We start from the raw sequence: 22,559 nt of genomic DNA on the forward strand, positions 1-22,559 counted from the left end.
AGAAGTCAAATATCTCAGTTTCTTCAATTGTAAAATGTTCAAAGGGGGGGGGGGTTATCTGACATTCCCAAGACAATGGGCTTTTTCTTTCTTCTTTTTCTTTTAAGAATGTCTATGCGTCCACTGGCTTAGTTAGTGATAGTTCTTATTAGTTTCTATTTTATTTTACATATTACTTCATTGTAAATTATACATTCTGTTTAATATGTCATTGTATTAATCTTCTTATTCTGCATACTATTTGTTATCATATTGATTTTTATGGTTTATTGTGAAAACCAAATAAAATATTTCAAACCAAAAAACTACAGAAAGGCCGTCTCCCCTAGACTCCATTTTATCGAAATAATTGAAATTTTTAAAAATGATTGACCTTTTCTCTGTAATAAAACAGTCACTTGTACTTGATCCCAACTAAGATATAATTCATCCTTTTCGGAAGCAAAACCAGCCTATTGGGCTTATTTAATGGGTACGTGATTTTCAAGCAGACTTAAGGTATGAAGATCCAAATTACTGAAAGATCCATTATCCAGAAAAACCCAGGTCTCGAGCATTCTGGATAACAGGTCCCATACCTGTAATAATAACACAGTACCTTGTATTTGAGCCAAACGAAGATATTATTAGTCGTTAATGGAGGCAAAATAAGCCTGTGGGGTTTAATGTTTAAGTGATTTTAGTGAATTGAAGGTATGGTGATCCAAATTAAAGAAAGATCCCTTATCCAGAAAACCCCAGGTCCTGAGCATTCTATATAACAGGTCCCCATACCCATACCTGTATTGTGAGCACATATACAGACCTTAGTCAGCTAGGCCTGTATAGGTGCATGTGTCTTACTAGGCAGAGATTTCATTTTAATGGGAAACTCCATGCATTGTGACTTGGTGTTCACCTTCCCAAAAATTTCCCCTAGGTGTTCTGAACTCCCAACATAGTATGGTGGGCATTATGGCATAAATATATATATATCCATAGGGTGACACATTGCTTTAAATATTCAACAAGGTGCTCGGTAAAATAAACAGATTTCACAAAAAGACTGTATCATAATCAAAAATCAAGTGAGTACATACAGCCAACGTGAACACAATCAAGTAGGAACAGCCCTTCATGACCTGCTCATTCAGGAAGTGACGTCACCACGGGTTTAAAGTGAACAATGCAGAATTATTGAATCATTATTAATGGATCCTTTTTACACATTTCAATGAAACATTGATTATTGAGTCAGAAAATACACGTGTATTAAATACAAAGTGCTAAGCACATACAGCAAAGAAGAAACATTATTAAAAGCAAATGTACACATTAGTGATGGGTGAATTTATTCGGCAGGTGCAAATTTGCAGCGAATAAATTTGCGAAACCGCAGCGAAAATTCGCCAGCAAAAGTCCGTTTTTTTTGGACACCGGCACATTTTTGCCAGCGAATTTGCACCAGCGTCAAGAAATGGACACCGGCGTTTTTTTGACGCCGGCTTAAAAAATTAGACGCCATCGCCGTTTTGCAAATTTTTCGCAGGAAATTTGCACATTTTTCTGTGAAGCTAAACGCCCCTAATTCGCCCATCACTAGTACACATATATATTTATACAGTGAGAGATTTAGAGAGAGACAGAGTAATTAAGGGTTCCCTGTGTTATGGGGTGTGTGTGACATATATTAGAAGAAAACTGCCCCCCAACTAAAGACAAAGCCCTTCCTATTATTAAGGCTGAGTGTAACCCCATCTCTACTTACTATTCAAAAAGCATCATTTACTTTCTCTAGACCAATGAAATCTCTTTGCTATGAGGTGTTTGAGTCACGCACTTCTGTTCCTCTTTCACACGCCATAAATAAACTTCCCTTCCAAATTTTTTTTATACTCTGCTGAGTATGATGACTGCACTGTCACCACAAACACCCAACCAGATATGACTTCTCTCTCTTTCAGAATTTGCTCTATTCTCCTACTTCTTCCAGGTAAGTATCTGATTTAATGAGTTAAAGGGGAAGTTTGCTTGAAATTCTCATTGAAAATCCAAATCCAGTTAAATTTCTACAAATACTGTTTGCTGCTGTGTGAAGGTCAATATATAAATATTGTATTAAACCTTTACCACCTAAGAAATCTGATATTTTTATGTACCTTTATGACTTCTGCTCATTTGAGAGTATTACATTTAGATTTAGTACAGAGAAATATAGAAGGGAATATATGATATTTATAAAAAGAAAGAGACAGTGGGGCTTATTTATCAACACTGGGCAAGTTTACCCTTGGGCAGTTACCTATAGCAAACAATCAGTGCTTAGTGTTTTAAAGCCAGCTGCAAGTAGAAAAATGAATGCAGCAGTTTGATTGGTTGCCATGGGTTACTGCCCATGGGCAAATTTGCCCAGTGTTGATAAATGACAGGATTGCACGTTTGAGAATGAATTTTTAATTTCATGGTTCATTTTTAAAATCATGGCAATACCTTACTTTGTTTTGTTACCTCTTGTATTTTATTTAATGTGTTTCTTTGTTTCTGGTTATATACTTTGAAGTTTATTCATATTTCTCCATTGGCACTTTACGTTTTCATTGACTGTATCATTTTATTCATTATATTTTGCATTGTCCAATGGAATTTGAATATAATGCATAACTATTGACATGCAACATGAGATCTTTTATGTTTGTTATATCTTATGTTCCGTTATCCTGGTGGTTTATTCTTATAAATGCCAATAAATACTATTGAAAAACAAAATGGAAGTAACCCAACTAATGTTCCAGAATGAGAAGTAAATACATTTCCCCCATATCCAGTGCTAGGGTTAGTACTCACCACATGCAGGCTGCTGGGTTAGGACCATATCAATGAGCTGGTCCTCATCTCAAAGGGATATTTAGGGATCTCAAAGGGATATTTAAACCAATCTCCATTCAATCTGCTTACCAAGTTTTGGCGAAATATTGGCCAGGCATGCCTTTCATAAGGCCCCATACACAGGAATTTCACCTGACAAGAAGGTTTTCATCCACATGAAGAGAATTTGCCCTAACTTGTGCTCACATTTTAGTAAATAGTTGAATTATTTTGAAAAAATACTGAAATATAGAAAATATGCCCCTAAATTTGTTAAAACCACAAAGTATTCTGAACCAAATAAGGATTGGAACTACAGTTTCCTATAGTCGTATTGATCGTGTACATCCCTGCTCAGAAGAAAAGGAGAGATTGTTATGCACACTGAATATTCAGGGTTTCCTATGGAAAAGTATAAGTCAGCATTCAGTTCTGCAATTAATTGTAAAGTGCTTAATAGTTACTGTGCCCCACAGCAATATCTTTTCAGGGCCCCCTAAATACTGGGGCTGATGACCTATTCCACACACACTGTGTATCAGTCAGGACCCCAGTGGGCTCCCTCCAGCCCTGCCCCCAACCTGTAACTGCTGGGTCTGCTGTCTGGAGTGTTAAGCCTCTGCATCCTGTGTCATCTGAGTCTTTCTTAGAATTGAGGAAATACTGTAGGTCAGTAGCAAATGCCAACCTCAAACCAACACACTTCTATAGATATTACTTATACCTTATGTGCACTGCTGCTCTCCCTGCCAAACATTCTCACTGCTTAAAACCTTGCATCAGGTGGGTGGCAAAATAATAGCTGGTCACACTGCACCCACTACCCACCAACAGCCATTGGAAGTTTCCTGTTATTCCTTTGGATTGCAGTTGCTTCCTCCAAAACCCTTTGCCCAAACACTTCTAGGCCCAACTCGCTGAGGTTTGCTTAAATGTGGAATTCTGCTAGGGCTGCCACCCTTTTGTGGTTAAAAGCTTGGATGGGGGGCAGTGGGTGATATCAAGGGTTGAGCTGATGTAGGGTTGCCACCTGTCTGGTTTTGACCTGGACAGCCTGTTTTTTTGAAGGACTGCAGGGTCAAAATTTCTTCTGATGGATGTGGCGGTCATAGCCCGTCCCTGATTCTGTGGCACACCCCATTGCACCACAGACCCACCTCCATTATGTCATGGCCCGCCCCAATACATCACAGCCACGCCCCCCTGCTCTTTACGAGTTCCACCATAAAGAAGGTGGCAACCCTAAGCTGATGGTGTTAGGAGCATTTAGATGACATTTAGACCTTTTGACATCAGGAGTGGGGCTATTATACCACCTCAAACCATAAATAGGATAGTCCTTTGTGTGATTATCAGTGTAAATGTGCTTCTCAATGCGCTGCAAACCACATGCCAGAGTGCAAAAGTTTCCAAATAAGAAAGATAATAGCTGGAGAGCACGTAATTGTTCAATTAAAAAGTCATCTCTTTATTTGCAGAAATTACTGCACAACATGTTTCGGCTACAACGCCCTTCATCAGGTGCATAAAATACAGTGATACAACCAGCTATTTAACCCCTCACCTCACCAACCACTGCATACCCGCTCCACAGTGTGGCCAGGTAGATACATACATATTAGGAATAATAGTACTGCCACCTTGTGGCCTACTAATAATTAGCATCAACAAAGAGTTGCAATTGTATTGTAGCAAAGATGAAGCATATTGTCACATTGTATACAATTGTTTATAATGTAACAGGTATTTTCCTACCAGTGCCATGTCATTCTCAGTATTATAAGTATGTTATGTTACTCCAAAGTATATTTGAAAGAGAAAAATGGGGTTTCATTTGTGAAGAACAATTACAAAAAGCATTTATAGCTCATAGCTTTGTTCATTGCCTTAGGTTCGACCGTGTTCATTCTATCTATCCATCTTGCCTCAGTTTGTAAAAGTAGGCGTTTTCTACCTCCCCCTCTTTGGGGTAACTGAACCTTTTCTAAAACCAGCCACCTTAGTGTTGAAGGATTATGTTTATGCAAATAAAAATGTTTACCGACAGGTGTGTGAGTTTTTTTGTTATCTGGGTTGTAGTTGGAAATAGAATATTTATGTTGCCTGATCCTGATTTTGATCTGTCTCGACGTTTGCCCAATGTACATTTTCCCACAGGGGCATTTAAGTGCATAGATTACCGAGTCAGTGTTACAGGTATGATATGCTCTTATGGGGATCTTATAGCCCTTCAATGGGTGCGTAATATTGTTACCCTTGCTTATGGAACTACAACACCCACATCCCAAGCAAGGGAATGTTCCAAACTTAGGAGTACTAAGAAATCTTGTTTTATTATCAGTCTCATGTAAGTCAGTCTTATCTGCCAAATGTTTTCCTTTCTTATACGAAAATAGTGGGACTGCTTTACAATATTTCCCAATCAAGGAGTCTTTTTGTAAGATGGACCAATGTTGCAAAACAAGTTTTTCGAGTTTTTTGATAAGTGGTCCAAATTGGCTTACAAAAGGAATTCTTTGTTCCACCACGACTTGTCCTTTGTCTTAGTTAGAAGAAAAGAAGTTCTATCTCACTTTAGGACATCATCCTGACATTTAAAAAATAGAAAGAGGGACAAAACAAAATGATTTTGTGACCACAATAATTTTTGTGGGTGTCCCCCAAAGGGGGCAGTTGGAAGGCATGGTTGTGATTGTGTGATTGGTATTAAACAGTCCAGACTCGTAAATTCCAGAGTGGCAGTACTTTAATGTTTTGTTCTCATTGCCTCTTTTGCAGCCCTGTCAGTACGAGCAGAACATGTGAAGGGATTAGTCGGGGGGAGAGTGACATTACCCTGCACCTACTCTGTTACTGGAGTGGCCACCAGCAAGTGCTGGGGCCGAGGCCACTGCCCAAAATCCAAATGTCTAGATGAGATCCTCTTGACTGATAGTGATGGAAAGAAAGTTATCTGGAACCAAACAGAGAGATACAGATTATTGGGAAACATAACACAGGGGGACGTGTCTCTGACCATCTCCCAACTGACCCTCAGTGACTCAGGAACCTACTGCTGCCGGGTGGAGATCCCTGGTTTGTTCAATGACCTGAAGGTGGAAATACAAGTCCGTGTAGCTGAAGGTGAGAATTTTCCTGCTTTAGAAACATTTTTAGGTTCCCATTCAGACCAAGAAGAAGCTAAGAGTTAAGAGAAAGCACTATTTGCATTACTACAGAACAGATTATAAAGAGTAAGAGGGAATGGGGCTCTGACATGCAGAAGAGCTTTAGGGTAAGAAGCATTGACTGGAAAAAGAAGTAACAGGCAACATCCAGTTGATTTTATGGATAGGATGGCAGACAGGTCAAGGTGAATCATAGGTACTGGAGGCAGGAGCAAGGTTCAAGGAGTCCGGAGGGCAGGGCTGGAACTAGGGGTAGGCAGAGTAGGCATGTGCCTAGGGCGCAAAGCTGGAGGGGTGCCAGGCACGCACCTTCTCTGCCTCTGCTATCCCCTAGTCCAGTCCCTGCTCTGGCCAATGTATGCGTGTGTGCGTTTGTGCATGCGCGAAAAACAGAAGTGCGCATGCGCACTCATATTTTTTCGCGCATGCGCACTTGTGTCTTTTCTCTCATGCGCACTCGGGTATTGGGTGCTTTGCCGGGCCAGGCTGCCTGGGGCGCCTACCCTCATTGGCCCGGCACTGCCGGAGGGAGTCAGGGGGAGGTAGGGGTAGGTCCAGGCAAAGAGCTGTGACTAGAAACGCTTTTCCTGAATATCAGTGGAATGGAAGCATCTCATCCTCCTTCCCTAGGATTAAGTGATATCATCACAGCTTGGTCAAAGAGGCTGGGGATATGTTCCTTAAGTCAAAAGCAGAAGGGTGTTCATGCTGGTTAATATTCCTCTTAGGCACAGGGTCCTAGAAGACAGGGATGAATTAAAATATTGCCATCTGACCTGTCAGCATCTAGCTCCCCCCATTGTCTCAGGGACATTACTTAAAGCAATCGAAGCAGAACATCTCTGTATACCCTATAACACTAACCTCCTTATTCACCTTCTGTATTCCTTATATTTTCTCCAGGAGGTGCAGTGTACTAAGTAAAATTCAGCAGGAACAGCCCCCCAAGTTTGCTCATAGCCTGTACAGAGAGATACCATAAAAATATGTCAGCATAGGTATTCCTCTGTACTAAGAACAATTCAGCAGGAACAGCCTCCTAAGTTTGCTCATAGTCTGTACAGAGAGATCCCATAAAACTATGGCAGCATAGGTATTCCCTTGTACTAAGCACAATTCAGCAAGAACTGCCTTCTAAGTTTGCTCATAGTCTGTACAGAGAAATACCATAAAAATATGTCAGCATAGGTATTCCTCTGTACTAAGCACAATTCAGCAGGAACAGCCTCCTAAGTTTGCTCATAGTCTGTACAGAGAAATACCATAAAATTATGGCACCAAAGGGGTCTATTGTACTAAGCGCAATTAAGCAGGAATAGTTCCCTAAGTTTACTCATAGTCTGTACAAAAGACACAATAAAACTATGGCAGCATAGGTATTCACTGTACTAAGCACAATTCAGCAGGAACAGTCCCTAAGTTTGCTCATAGTCTGTACAGAGAAATACCATTAAATGATGGCAGCATAGTTATTCCACTGTACTAAGCACAATTCAGCAGGAACAAAATCTGTTGGTGCATTTGTCAATGTGAGTGGGGGGAAGTGTAGTGGGGCTCGGGTCAGGCTGTCCAAGGGTCAAATGTGTCTGTGTGAGTACAAGTGCTTTGGGTGCTGCAGTGAATGATTTGACAGGTATAGCAAATGTTGCAGTGGTGGGCGTGAGCACAGTGAATGAAGTTGCGAGTGGGAGTGGCCAAAGTTTTGCGAATGTTGTGCACGGCACTAATGTGGCTATGACTGGAGTGCGTGGGGATCAATCCACAGAGGCGCAGTTTCCCCGGCATGGGAGGGTATATCCCCCAGATTCTGGGTTTTGTAAAAATGTGGTGTAATTGCAATGAGAGGGGATGGGCGTCTCTGCCAATGACATTTAATGTTTTGTCCATAACAAGGTGTTCAAAGATTATTCTGTCAGCTTCATGAGAGTCCAGGAGCTAGACGAGTTCTGGAGCAAGTTCAGGGAGTTTTCTGACTCAGGCATGTAGGAGCCATTCCAGTATCTAGACCTGGGGTCTGTAGGGACACTATACTCATAGAGAATGAGTCCATTCCCCCTGCAGATCTCAAGGTTTGGCTCAAAAGGTAGGGGGATGTTATAGGAGAACTGGAGAAGGATTTTGGGCACAGGGGGATATGGACGGGGGGCTGGCAAGCATACATTGGCCGGGATTTATTCTGCTGCTTTTATTCTGGCCAGCCCAGGGAATGTTGGAATGTTGGAAGTGTTAGTATCAGTTGTGATGTACTGAAATGCGCCATATGCTTTGGAGTAGGTAATGCTGCCAAACACTCCAAAAAGTATAAGGTGCAACTTGTGCATAGTGCTTGGCTATGCGTACTGTTCCTGTTCTATGTCGTGGCAAAGCATTGATGAGGAGTTCAGGATGGAAATAAGGGAGCCTGAGTACAAAGCCCCACCGGGTCAGGTTGGTGCGGTGACTCCTCTTGTACCTGATTCAGACCCAATCATCCCCCATAATCCTTCTCAGCCTCCCAATACCCCACTGCCTTCCCAAACCCCACAGCCTTCAGCATCTTTCAAGGCATCAAGGGGCAGGGGAAGGAGCCAGTCTAGTGTTGGGGTTATAGTGATTACAAATTCTTATATCATTTGGGATCAGATAAAAACATATTTTTGCATAATGATATACAGTATATTTAAAAGCAAATTCAAATATACATTTTGTTAATATTTGTAAATGTACTTGCTTTTGACAGCAATATTTGTCTGTCTTTTATTATTCATGCACTGCAGGTCCTGGTTATATCTACTAGTGCAACAAAGTAGCGCCAATCATTTCCCCCCAGCCAAGTCTCACAGTCCCACATTGTTTTGAGTCCATAGCCATGCTCAGCAGTTCCAGCTATGTGAACTTAAGGACAATTCATCATTTAACAGGGAAGTTGATGTTTTAGAACAGCATCAGCAAAGAGATTTTAACCATGGCTGGAACTCATACTGATGAGTTCATTGTTTTAGGGCTTCCTTAAATGAATAGGATTGAGGATATTTGCGGATAACAGACTGTGCATCTATAGGCAGTGGCTACTAAAAAAATAATTTTGCCTCTTTACACGCCATCAGGTTGGTAAGATAAGAAAAGGTACAGACCTTTTATTATACCCACAAGTGTCATGTTTATCTTTTGTAAATATTCAGTATTCATTCTTGTGACCCCCAATTTTCATGGGTTAACAAATCACAGGGTTCCATGTATTTATGAATGAATCTGGAGCAGGCACTCAAATAAAGGCAATCTTCCATCAAACAGTTGAAATCAAGTAAAAAAGATTTATTGTGTTCTCTGCCTTATGCGTTTCGTGTTACAAACACTTAATCATAGGCTATGATGGAAGATTGCCTTTATTTGAGTGCCTGCTCCAGATTCATTCACGGCTGTCCGCTCCCTATGCTGACGGCTCAGGGCGGTGCACCTGGGCCACTTCCCTAATGTGGTGAGTAAACTTTCTACCTTATGGAGACCCCCTCTCTCATCTAATCACAATATTATTCCATGTATTTATATCTAAGGGACCTTGCCAATTCATTTTATGGATGAGACTGAGCAAGAATCACATGACTGGAAGGAAATAGACTGACCAATGGGTGCCATGTAAATAGGGTAAAAAGTGTTTTACATCAGATTTTTTTTCCAGGGCAACTTTATTACATCAATGACAGTATCCCTTTAATAATTAATGTTCACAAGTCTTTTGGATGCTAATTTACTGAACTGTCCCAAACAAGACATCTGTTAATATATTTTACCATCCTCTAGTACTTACAGAAATTCCAACCTACAGATCTACAACTAGAGGGGCCACCACCTCCCCATCTCCTGTAAATGTGCCTCTTCCAACTGATACTATTCAAAGGTAAAGAGCCACACTCACACCAATCACTGTTTGAAGTCACAGGTGCACGCTGTCTCCTCTCTGCAAAGGGTTCTCACACATGGATTGAAGTAACTGCAGCAGCACTCTGTTCTGTGATAAATGATATTTATTCGTGCATCGGCAACGTTTCGAGCTATACCAGCTCTTTATCAAGCCAAACAATGTGTATAACAAACGTGTATAAATAGGTGATTGCTAAGTGATCCAGGGGAGTGGTTACCAATTAGTAATTCACTCCCCTTAACGAGACTCATTTCCCAGCAGTCTCGGTTAAACATAGTAAAAAACTGTGTAAAAACTGTGTTTAAAATCCTTCTTGTGTTGCTCATAAAGCATCCATAGGTGATCAGAGTCCATAGTGTGTCCATCCGTGATAAAAGTCCATGATCAATCAAGTGTTATAAATATTATATAAATTAGTATAAAAATTTTTGAAAAAAATTTTTGTTAAATTTCAGTGAGATCAATAAAACATGTGTGTCTATAGTGTAGTCCTTAATAACAAGTATCATGACATTTAAAAACATTCCTTCTTGGACTCACATATTACGTTCTGTTACTGGAATTCTGGATGTCAACCTTTATCAGGACACCAGTACTTCCAAGGCTAGAAACATAAAAGAATGCATAATTTTGAGTTTAAATGTTAAAATATAACAAATTGCTTAATAATTGTAACTATGTCTATTCAATAGAAACCTTTTATATTACATAAATTTGTCTTGTTATACTGTCCGCACGAACCTATAACTAAGAAACACCATTTCAAATAAATACTTCGGGAGTGTATTCTCTATTTAGTCCCCCTGGGGTCAACGTTCCCAATTTTAATATCCATTTCATTTCCTTTTTCTTTAATAACTGTATTCTGTTTCCACCACGTCTCAGAGGGCCCACACTGTCTATCACTTGATATCTTAGTTGGCTCACTGTGTGTCTGGCTTCTGCAAAATGTGCCGGTATCGGTAGATGTATATACTGACATCTAATATTGGATTTGTGCTGCTTAATCCGATCCTTGACTTTTTGTGTAGTCTCACCCACATACGCCAATCCACATGGGCACTTAATTCGATACACAACAAATGTGGAATCACATGTGTAAAAATTGTTAATACTGATTGATTTCCCTGTATGTGGGTGTGTGAAATTGGCCCCTTTTGTGATATTATTACAATTGGCACAATTTAGGCATGGGAATGTTCCCATTTTGGGAGTTCCCAAAAACCTTTGTGCTCCTTTCTTAAGTGATCCTACATCTGCTGTAACCAATGTGTCTCTCAAATTTCTACCCCTTTGGTATGCCATCAGGGGAACTTGTGTAAAAGCCGGAACATGTGGAGCACATGTCTGCAGTATGTGCCAATGCTTCATGATTATTTTACGTATATGTTTACTGGCCACATTAAATTTACTAACAAAAGCCAATCTCTGTGTCTGTTTTTTCTCCCTCTGTTCCATCAATTTATTTTTGGGGATATCTTTCACCTCCTGTATACATGTATCAAGGAGTGCTTCAGGGTAGCCCCTCTGTAAAAATCTATCTTTCATCTCCCCCATTCTCACATCACTTAGAAATTCATCCGAGATGATACGTCGTATTCTCATAAATTGTGTTTTGGGTAAATTATTTTTTAGGGGGGGTGGGTGGAAACTCGAGTATTGTAACAGACTATTCCGGTCCGTCTCTTTTTTATATAAATCGGTTGTAAGGACGCCATTTACATTTTGAATTGTGACGTCAAGGAAATTAATACTCACAGTACTATGTGTCATTGTAAATTTTATAGTAGGTACTGCTGAGTTAAGTTGGCCACTAAATGTCATAAGGCTCTCCAATGTACCTGACCAAATCATGATAATGTCATCGATATATCTCTTATACAGCTGACCATGTAGCATAAAACTCGGATTAGTATATACATACATATGCTCAAACCAGTCCATATACAAATTTGCATACGTAGGGGCCACATTACTCCCCATCGCTGTGCCTTGTAACTGTTGAAAAAATGTGTCCTGAAATAGAAAATAATTCTCTCTCAACACAATATTCAACATTGACATAAGGAACTGCTTAGCTTCTTGGGAATAATCACCATTAGAGTCTAGCATTGTCTGCACTGCACACAGCCCCTCTTCGTGCATAATTGATGTATAAAGACTCTGGATGTCCATCGTCACCAGCGTCGCATTCTCTGGTATTCTCAATGTATTGAGGATACCCAGTAATTGTGTCGTATCTTTTAAATAAGATTTAGTTTGTATCACCAAGGGCTGTAGCATTTTATCCAAATATATGGAAAGTGGGGCCAATACAGAGTCACTACTTGCCACTATGGGCCGACCAGGTGGATGTGTCAAATTCTTGTGAATTTTTGGCAAACTGTAGAAAACAGGAGTCACTGGATATTGTTGTATAAGAAATTGTTGTAGAGCTTCATCAATCAACCCAGCCCCCACTGCCTTCTCCACAACCTCACAAATCTTACTTTGTATATTCTGTAATGGATCAGATGTCAATTTAAGGTATACTCTTGTATCTGCCAATTGTGTCTTGATCTCATTCACATAATATGTCTTGTCAAGCACTACAAGGGCTCCCCCTTTATCTGCTGGTTTAAAAACCAAGTCTTTCTGTGCCAATAACGTATCCAGCTGTATTACTTCTTGTTTATTCAAATTGGGTTGAAAGCCTAGCAGGGGTCTGGTTTTTAACTTTGGATAGAGTTTTTTAATGTCTGTTTTCACTAATTTGATGTAAGATTCCACTAATGCATCTGTAGTTGGTGGTATAAAACGACTTTTGTTACATAAGCCAGATTCTTTCAATGTTAATTCCTTTGGAATCTTAACCCTTTGTGTATCAATAGGCAAATGGGGAACTGAAAAAAATGATTTTAGTCTCAAATTGCGGAAGAACTTTTCTAGTTCAATGTCTGTTTGAAAAGAATCGCATCTATTCGTGGGACAAAATGAAACCCCTTTACTTAACAACATGGTATCAGCTTGACTTAGTTCTATAGAGGATATATTTACCACTAGTGTTTCTTTTGGGTTCGTGATTGCCGCTCCGGTTGCCTGCGCTTGTCCCTTGTTGCGTCTGTGGCGTCTCCCTCCTCTCCTTTTCTTCGTGTATGTTTTTTGTGGCCCACTTCTAAAAAAGAAAGTGATGCTGATGACTCCTGTGTTGATGTATCCGTCTGAACACTATCGGTGGAGCAATCCCTCACACGCTCGGTATGTTCGTGCTGTCTCTCAGTTGTCTCCTGCTGATGACGTCGCCTCATGCGACGCGGCTGTGTGTTCGCTCCTCTCCTTTCCATGTCGCCCCGCTGCCAGTTATACACTTGACCGGAGCTGTAATCAGACTCGTCCCTACGGAATTTATTTCTCTTTCTCTCCTCGATGTCCCGTCTGTGCTTTTCCAGGTGATCTTCCATTTGTTGAAATTGTGCTCTATATGCTTCCGTGGGGGTATATTCTTTCAGTTTGTCAGTCAGACTTTCAATATGCTTGGAAGATTCCAAGATTTCTCGCTGTAGAAATTCAATATTCAACAGAGTTATATCAAATGAACATTTGTTAATAATTCTTTCATACTTCTGTGAAAACTCCTTATTGTCCTTAAAAATAGTGGGACGTAGATTAACCCGTAGACCCCTGGGTATTCGTCCAACCTTGTAATATTCTGTTAGGGTTATGGCATGAAGTTCAAGTCCAATCAATTTGCGTTTCTCCCTTTCAACTTCTCTTAATAACGTTGTATCTGTGGACAATTGTAAAAAAGAACTATTGCCTTTGTTCTGTTGTATAATTCTGTTTGCTTCCACTTCACTATATGCGAAGGTTAATGGTATTTCTTGAATTGTTGATTGAGACATAATGAACTGTGTGGGGGCTCCTTAAATGCAGAAATATAGTCAATACAATTCAAAGGTAAAGAGCCACACTCACACCAATCACTGTTTGAAGTCACAGGTGCACGCTGTCTCCTCTCTGCAAAGGGTTCTCACACATGGATTGAAGTAACTGCAGCAGCACTCTGTTCTGTGATAAATGATATTTATTCGTGCATCGGCAACGTTTCGAGCTATACCAGCTCTTTATCAAGCCAAACAATGTGTATAACAAACGTGTATAAATAGGTGATTGCTAAGTGATCCAGGGGAGTGGTTACCAATTAGTAATTCACTCCCCTTAACGAGACTCATTTCCCAGCAGTCTCGGTTAAACAGTAAAAAACTGTGTAAAAACTGTGTTTAAAATCCTTCTTGTGTTGCTCATAAAGCATCCATAGGTGATCAGAGTCCATAGTGTGTCCATCCGTGATAAAAGTCCATGATCAATCAAGTGTTATAAATATTATATAAATTAGTATAAAAATTTTTGAAAAATTTTTTTGTTAAATTTCAGTGAGATCAATAAAACATGTGTGTCTATAGTGTAGTCCTTAATAACAAGTATCATGACATTTAAAAACATTCCTTCTTGGACTCACATATTACGTTCTGTTACTGGAATTCTGGATGTCAACCTTTATCAGGACACCAGTACTTCCAAGGCTAGAAACATAAAAGAATGCATAATTTTGAGTTTAAATGTTAAAATATAACAAATTGCTTAATAATTGTAACTATGTCTATTCAATAGAAACCTTTTATATTACATAAATTTGTCTTGTTATACTGTCCGCACGAACCTATAACTAAGAAACACCATTTCAAATAAATACTTCGGGAGTGTATTCTCTATTTAGTCCCCCTGGGGTCAACGTTCCCAATTTTAATATCCATTTCATTTCCTTTTTCTTTAATAACTGTATTCTGTTTCCACCACGTCTCAGAGGGCCCACACTGTCTATCACTTGATATCTTAGTTGGCTCACTGTGTGTCTGGCTTCTGCAAAATGTGCCGGTATCGGTAGATGTATATACTGACATCTAATATTGGACTTGTGCTGCTTAATCCGATCCTTGACTTTTTGTGTAGTCTCACCCACATACGCCAATCCACATGGGCACTTAATTAGATCCACAACAAATGTGGAATCACATGTGTAAAAATTGTTAATACTGATTGATTTCCCTGTATGTGGGTGTGTGAAATTGGCCCCTTTTGTGATATTATTACAATTGGCACAATTTAGGCATGGGGATGTTCCCATTTTGGGAGTTCCCAAAAACCTTTGTGCTCCTTTCTTAAGTGATCCTACATCTGCTGTAACCAATGTGTCTCTCAAATTTCTACCCCTTTGGTATGCCATCAGGGGAACTTGTGTAAAAGCCGGAACATGTGGAGCACATGTCTGCAGTATGTGCCAATGCTTCATGATTATTTTACGTATATGTTTACTGGCCACATTAAATTTACTAACAAAAGCCAATCTCTGTGTCTGTTTTTTCTCCCTCTGTTCCATCAATTTATTTTTGGGGATATCTTTCACCTCCTGTATACATGTATCAAGGAGTGCTTCAGGGTAGCCCCTCTGTAAAAATCTATCTTTCATCTCCCCCATTCTCACATCACTTAGAAATTCATCCGAGATGATACGTCGTATTCTCATAAATTGTGTTTTGGGTAAATTATTTTTTAGGGGGGGTGGGTGGAAACTCGAGTATTGTAACAGACTATTCCGGTCCGTCTCTTTTTTATATAAATCGGTTGTAAGGACGCCATTTACATTTTGAATTGTGACGTCAAGGAAATTAATACTCACAGTACTATGTGTCATTGTAAATTTTATAGTAGGTACTGCTGAGTTAAGTTGGCCACTAAATGTCATAAGGCTCTCGAATGTACCTGACCAAATCATGATAATGTCATCGATATATCTCTTATACAGCTGACCATGTAGCATAAAACTCGGATTAGTATATACATACATATGCTCAAACCAGTCCATATACAAATTTGCATACGTAGGGGCCACATTACTCCCCATCGCTGTGCCTTGTAACTGTTGAAAAAATGTGTCCTGAAATAGAAAATAATTCTCTCTCAACACAATATTCAACATTGACATAAGGAACTGCTTAGCTTCTTGGGAATAATCACCATTAGAGTCTAGCATTGTCTGCACTGCACACAGCCCCTCTTCGTGCATAATTGATGTATAAAGACTCTGGATGTCCATCGTCACCAGCGTCGCATTCTCTGGTATTCTCAATGTATTGAGGATACCCAGTAATTGTGTCGTATCTTTTAAATAAGATTTAGTTTGTATCACCAAGGGCTGTAGCATTTTATCCAAATATATGGAAAGTGGGGCCAATACAGAGTCACTACTTGCCACTATGGGCCGACCAGGTGGATGTGTCAAATTCTTGTGAATTTTTGGCAAACTGTAGAAAACAGGAGTCACTGGATATTGTTGTATAAGAAATTGTTGTAGAGCTTCATCAATCAACCCAGCCCCCACTGCCTTCTCCACAACCTCACAAATCTTACTTTGTATATTCTGTAATGGATCAGATGTCAATTTAAGGTATACTCTTGTATCTGCCAATTGTGTCTTGATCTCATTCACATAATATGTCTTGTCAAGCACTACAAGGGCTCCCCCTTTATCTGCTGGTTTAAAAACCAAGTCTTTCTGTGCCAATAACGTATCCAGCTGTATTACTTCTTGTTTATTCAAATTGGGTTGAAAGCCTAGCAGGGGTCTGGTTTTTAACTTTGGATAGAGTTTTTTAATGTCTGTTTTCACTAATTTGATGTAAGATTCCACTAATGCATCTGTAGTTGGTGGTATAAAACGACTTTTGTTACATAAGCCAGATTCTTTCAATGTTAATTCCTTTGGAATCTTAACCCTTTGTGTATCAATAGGCAAATGGGGAACTGAAAAAAATGATTTTAGTCTCAAATTGCGGAAGAACTTTTCTAGTTCAATGTCTGTTTGAAAAGAATCGCATCTATTCGTGGGACAAAATGAAACCCCTTTACTTAACAACATGGTATCAGCTTGACTTAGTTCTATAGAGGATATATTTACCACTAGTGTTTCTTTTGGGTTCGTGATTGCCGCTCCGGTTGCCTGCGCTTGTCCCTTGTTGCGTCTGTGGCGTCTCCCTCCTCTCCTTTTCTTCGTGTATGTTTTTTGTGGCCCACTTCTAAAAAAGAAAGTGATGCTGATGACTCCTGTGTTGATGTATCCGTCTGAACACTATCGGTGGAGCGATCCCTCACACGCTCGGTATGTTCGTGCTGTCTCTCAGTTGTCTCCTGCTGATGACGTCGCCTCATGCGACGCGGCTGTGTGTTCGCTCCTCTCCTTTCCATGTCGCCCCGCTGCCAGTTATACACTTGACCGGAGCTGTAATCAGACTCGTCCCTACGGAATTTATTTCTCTTTCTCTCCTCGATGTCCCGTCTGTGCTTTTCCAGGTGATCTTCCATTTGTTGAAATTGTGCTCTATATGCTTCCGTGGGGGTATATTCTTTCAGTTTGTCAGTCAGACTTTCAATATGCTTGGAAGATTCCAAGATTTCTCGCTGTAGAAATTCAATATTCAACAGAGTTATATCAAATGAACATTTGTTAATAATTCTTTCATACTTCTGTGAAAACTCCTTATTGTCCTTAAAAATAGTGGGACGTAGATTAACCCGTAGACCCCTGGGTATTCGTCCAACCTTGTAATATTCTGTTAGGGTTATGGCATGAAGTTCAAGTCCAATCAATTTGCGTTTCTCCCTTTCAACTTCTCTTAATAACGTTGTATCTGTGGACAATTGTAAAAAAGAACTATTGCCTTTGTTCTGTTGTATAATTCTGTAATTTGGTTGCAATTTGGGGTGGATATGTATCTACTATCCTGAATATTCTTGGAACTATGGGGCAAATTCACTATGATTCGTAGTTGCGACAGCGTCCGCTTCGCCACACTTCGCCAGGCGTATTTGCGCCAGCGCTACTCAAATTCACTAAAATCGGAAGTTGCGCTCAGGGGAAGCGCAAGATTGCGAAGTTGCGCTAGCGTTAATTCACCAAGCAAAGCGAAGTTGCGCTAGCTTAATTTGCATATGGCGCCAAATTTAAGTTACAATAGAGGTATATGTAGCATCACTACACAAGCCTGGGAAACCTTCAGAACAGCAAATACATTTTTTATTTTGCCCTACACATGTGCCCACTGTATAGTTAAGGTGCCATGAGTTAGGAAATGTAGGGGGGAAGGAGGGTAGCCCCAAAAAAATTTTCAATCTTTTTCAGCCTATCACCCATAAAAAAAGAAAAAACGCCAGCGTTTTTTGGGACTTGCGATTTGTCGTTTAGTGAATTTGCCCCTATGGCTGAATGACTAATACCTATATTTTCCTTTATCGACAACCATTTCACAACCAATTATATAAGGCATTAGAGGGTAGAGATGCACCAAATCCACTATTTTGCAAAAGATTCTAGGGGAATACCGAACCGAATCCTAATTTGCATATGCATTGCATTTGCATATGCAAATTAGGGGTGGGAAGGGGAAAACATTTTTTAATTCCTTGTTTTGTGACAAAAAGTCACGCAATTTCCCTCCCCGCCCCTAATTTACTTATGCAAATTAGGATTCAGATTTGGTTCGGCCGAGCAGAAGGATTCGGCCAAATCCGAATTCTGCTGAAAAAGGCCAAATCCTGAACCGAATCCTGGATTGGCACATCCCTGTTAGAGGATCAGGGGCGATCCTGGCCCCTCCCCCGGAAATTCGCTCTTAAAGTACCAGGAGCAGCATTTTTGCCTCCCCTGGTACCTAGTGGGGCGCTGCCGCCTGAGGCGACAGCCTCAACTCGCCTCATTGGCGAAGCACCCCTGTAGAGGATGATGACATTCAGGTGGGCCCACTGGGAGTTTTCCTGGTGTCCTGGTGGGCCAGTCCAACACTGTGGGTTGCTAATGGCTCTTGTACAGCGGCATTGTCATCACATGTTCTATCTCTGAGGCATTGGGGAATCCATAATAATCATACTTTCTCTTTCCTTTTCAAAGGCAGCTTTGGAGAAGATCAACCTTTGAAAGTGAGTAATAAAACCGTGTTCATCTGTAGACTCGTCCTTCTTCTGTGCTTCATCCTCATATCACTGACAGCTCTGATGCTCAGCTCATGTAAGTGTACATGTCATACACTCTGGGTTATAGTTAAGGCTTCTATTGTCTTTCAGTTTCTTTCTAGCAAAGGTAATAGATACGTCTATGTCACATTTATTAACACAGCTTCGGTGGATCCCTAGTAATAGTGTAAATAATAATCATACACTACATACCGGGCAGGCAATGCAATTGCCATGATATTACCTGATACAAATGTTGGCTAACAAACTTGACAAGAGTTGAAATAGGGAGATGGGATTGGCTAGGGATAGATAAGGCTAAATCTAAATTATTTTTGTGAGTTTTCCATTAAAGCTGCATATTTATCACTAGCAGTTACAGATTCCTTCTCTCATGTGAAACAGTGATGTTCTCATTACAATTTATTGTGTTTCTATTTCTGCAGTGAGTTCAAATTGCATACTGTAAGGAATTCCCAGTATTGACAGGATCAGACTGGATAACACAGCAATGGCGGAATAAAGACCATCAGCCATTCTATTGTACCTGAGCAGAACATCTGGGGTCTCAAGCAGAACCCTTAGGGAACAAGAGAAACCAATGTGACTGAAAATTCTCAGACGTGATCCTTCAATATTTCTACTTTTCCACCTTATGAGTTGGTCACACGGATGTTTTTAGACTTGTCATATTCATAAAAGTAACCCTCATTACATGGAGAAATGAAAGAAGGAACCGAAGAGGTGACACTCATGGAGCCATTAACCCATGCTCTGGGTTTTCTTTGTATAGATTCCTGCCAATGGGAATATATAGGTACTTGCACGATGCTCAGGCCCATCCTCTCTCCTTTATAATATGTATTTGCTCTTGTCCCCCTACCAACTTTTCTTTCATTCATTCTGGGTCTGCTTTTTGTCATCAATAAATGTCTTGTTTTTGGATATAAATCTAAAATATTTCACCACTCATTCTTCAAAGACAGACAGATAGATTTGCCTAAAATTAGCACTTGACTATTAAAGGTTGACAATGTCTGATGAGAAAAAATATACCCAATTGTTTGTCTGATTTAGCTGGAGATCCAATACTTAAAACATGGCTGTCCAGTCTCTTGGATTGATGTGTCCAACCTGTTTGTTGTAGGAAATTCATTGGAGTTGGTTTGAGGGACTTGGACTCTCCCAAGCATTTAATAAAATCCACCCATAACACTAGCCACAAATCATGCCTTGCATCACTGTTATATAATTCACATGTTTTAGTCACACCCTAGAATCCATTCCACCAAAGCCCTGACCTACAGTGCCAGTCGTCTCTATTAAGGCAATGAATGTGAAACAACTGACTAGGGTGTTCCCAGTGAAGATGACGTCCTCTACATAAATGTGTAAAAAAAGTTTTACACTGAAGCAGAACCACATTCGTTTCAGTCTGACTTCCCTTGGGAGGATTTACTGTAGATATTTGCTACTGTATGATGATGATATTTTGAGGGTTGGAAGGTAATTCATATTTAGGTTTTCATTTGAAGCGGTTGAACTTGATGAACTTTGTCTTTTTTCAACCCAATTTAACTATGTAACTAACTATGTAACCATTATTTATTCTTTCTCTAGTTCTTGGAAAGCTTTTTCCTGGCACATAGTGAATTGGATGCACTTTTGTATTATAAAACTGGGTGACATTGCTTTGCACATTAATTTGAAGTTAATATATAATGGAAAGTTTCTTAGAATTCAACTTTCTTTCATAGTTAATGGAGAAGGAAAGGTTTACTCACAGGTTGGGTACCAAATTGTGGTGTTTATACAAATGGCCTGTAGGTGTCACTGTACACAATAGTTATAGTGTGAATACACACTACTTTCTATACAGCTTGAGGCATTAGAGTAAGCTACTGTTGATGTGTAATGGCTGCATGAACCTGCTAATAAAGCACTGTTATGCTCTACTCATCCTCGGCTACCAAAACATAACGCAAAATACTCCCCGGTGATTGTAATCACTTACCTGATACCCCAGGCTGTTGCTGCTTTTAGCAGAAAGCTGCACCACTCTGGGGTCCTTTGTGAGCAAGCTGGTTTTTTTTTTTACTCTACTGTGCATGCATCAGCCCCAGACTTTTGAAGAGGGAAGGAAGAAGATTGCTCATAAGTACCCTGGGTCGGTGCAATTTTCTGCTAACAGGAGCACTTTCCAGGATATCAGATAAAGGATGCCTAACATTTGTCATCCCCAGCAATTGAACCTTTCCTTCTATTTTAAGTGGAGTACCCCTTTAAATCTGGTTTCCGTGTCACTGACCCCAGTAACCACCTAGCATGCTTAATTTTTTTTCTAGAGGGAAGTAAAACAGGAAGTCAAATAACAGAGAAAGCAAAAACAAAAATGACCGGCGATAAACTTTCTTCAAATACTGCTGTGTACAGTAAACTATAAATGTATATTCATGTGCATTTAACCTTTAAGAATTGCTTCCACTTCCAGACTGCATAGGGACAGTTCCCAATATAACTGTAAAGCAATAAATCCAGCAGCACTCAGATATGTGAATCAATTATTTATTCATGCCATTAGCAGAGCGACATTTCGGGCTATTCCAGCCCTTTATCAAGCTAAATGCACTGTGTAACAACACACTTAAGTAAGTGATTTAGGGGGAGGGGTTACAACTTGGTTCCCACCTCCCAGTGTCAATTCCCAGCATTCCCAGTGAAACAATCCAAAAAATTAGTGAATCATATACAATAATAGTGAATAATATAAAAGCAGTAACTGTTAAAACATTTATATTATAACAAATGTTAAAACATTCATATTGTAGCAAATGTTAAAATGTAAAGTGTTAAGTATTCTTAAAATTCCAGAAATTCCAAAAATCCAGAAGTCCAGAAGAATCATTTGATTCCAACATAGTCCACCAATAATCCGTGTGTTGTGCAATTGTGCCACTTTAAAAAAGGATTAAAAGGTAAAAGCATTCAAATTCTGTTTCCATTGACATTGATATTTAAACACTTACATATTTATGCTCAACATCTGGAGTGCTGAGTACCTACAGTTGTCAATATAACAACCCAAAACTGATGGCAATAAAAACACTATGCAAATTTCATGTATAATACCCTAGAACACACATCAGGATAAATACAGTGCCAATTCCATGTATAATACCCCAGAACACAGGGCAGGATAAATACAGTGCCAATTCCATGTATAATACCCCAGAACACAGGGCAGGATAAATACAGTGCCAATTCCATGTATAATACCCCAGAACACATGGCAGGATAAATACAGTGGCAATTCCATGTATAATACCCCAGAACACAGGGCAGGATAAATACAGTGCCAATTCCATGTATAATACCCAGAACAAATGGCAAGATAAATACATTGGCAATTCCATATATAATACCCCAGAACACAGGGCTGGATAAATACAGTGCCAATTCCATATACAATACCCAGAACAAATGGCAGGATAAATACAGTGCCAATTCCATGTATAATACCCCAGAACACACGGCAGGATAAATACAGGGCCAATTCCATGTATATTACCCTGGGAATGTATTGTAGGCTATAGCGGTAATTCCAT

The 22,559-nt window shown here is 39.8% G+C and overlaps 1 protein-coding gene across 1 annotated transcript; it reads left to right on the forward strand.

Moving 5' to 3' along the window:
- Positions 1 to 1,610: 1,610 nt before the first annotated feature.
- LOC121401381 (hepatitis A virus cellular receptor 1 homolog) lies at positions 1,611 to 19,905 on the forward strand. The gene is made up of 4 exons (XM_041585960.1): positions 1,611 to 1,972; positions 5,623 to 5,967; positions 18,893 to 19,009; positions 19,401 to 19,905. The coding sequence occupies exons 1-4, from the start codon at positions 1,924 to 1,926 to the stop codon at positions 19,421 to 19,423; spliced, it is 534 nt and encodes a 177-aa protein (XP_041441894.1). The 5' UTR covers positions 1,611 to 1,923; the 3' UTR covers positions 19,424 to 19,905.
- The last annotated feature ends 2,654 nt before the right edge of the window (positions 19,906 to 22,559 follow it).

The sequence above is a fragment of the Xenopus laevis genome, chromosome 3L (assembly GCF_017654675.1).
Source record: "Xenopus laevis strain J_2021 chromosome 3L, Xenopus_laevis_v10.1, whole genome shotgun sequence".
NCBI lineage: Eukaryota > Metazoa > Chordata > Amphibia > Anura > Pipidae > Xenopus > Xenopus laevis.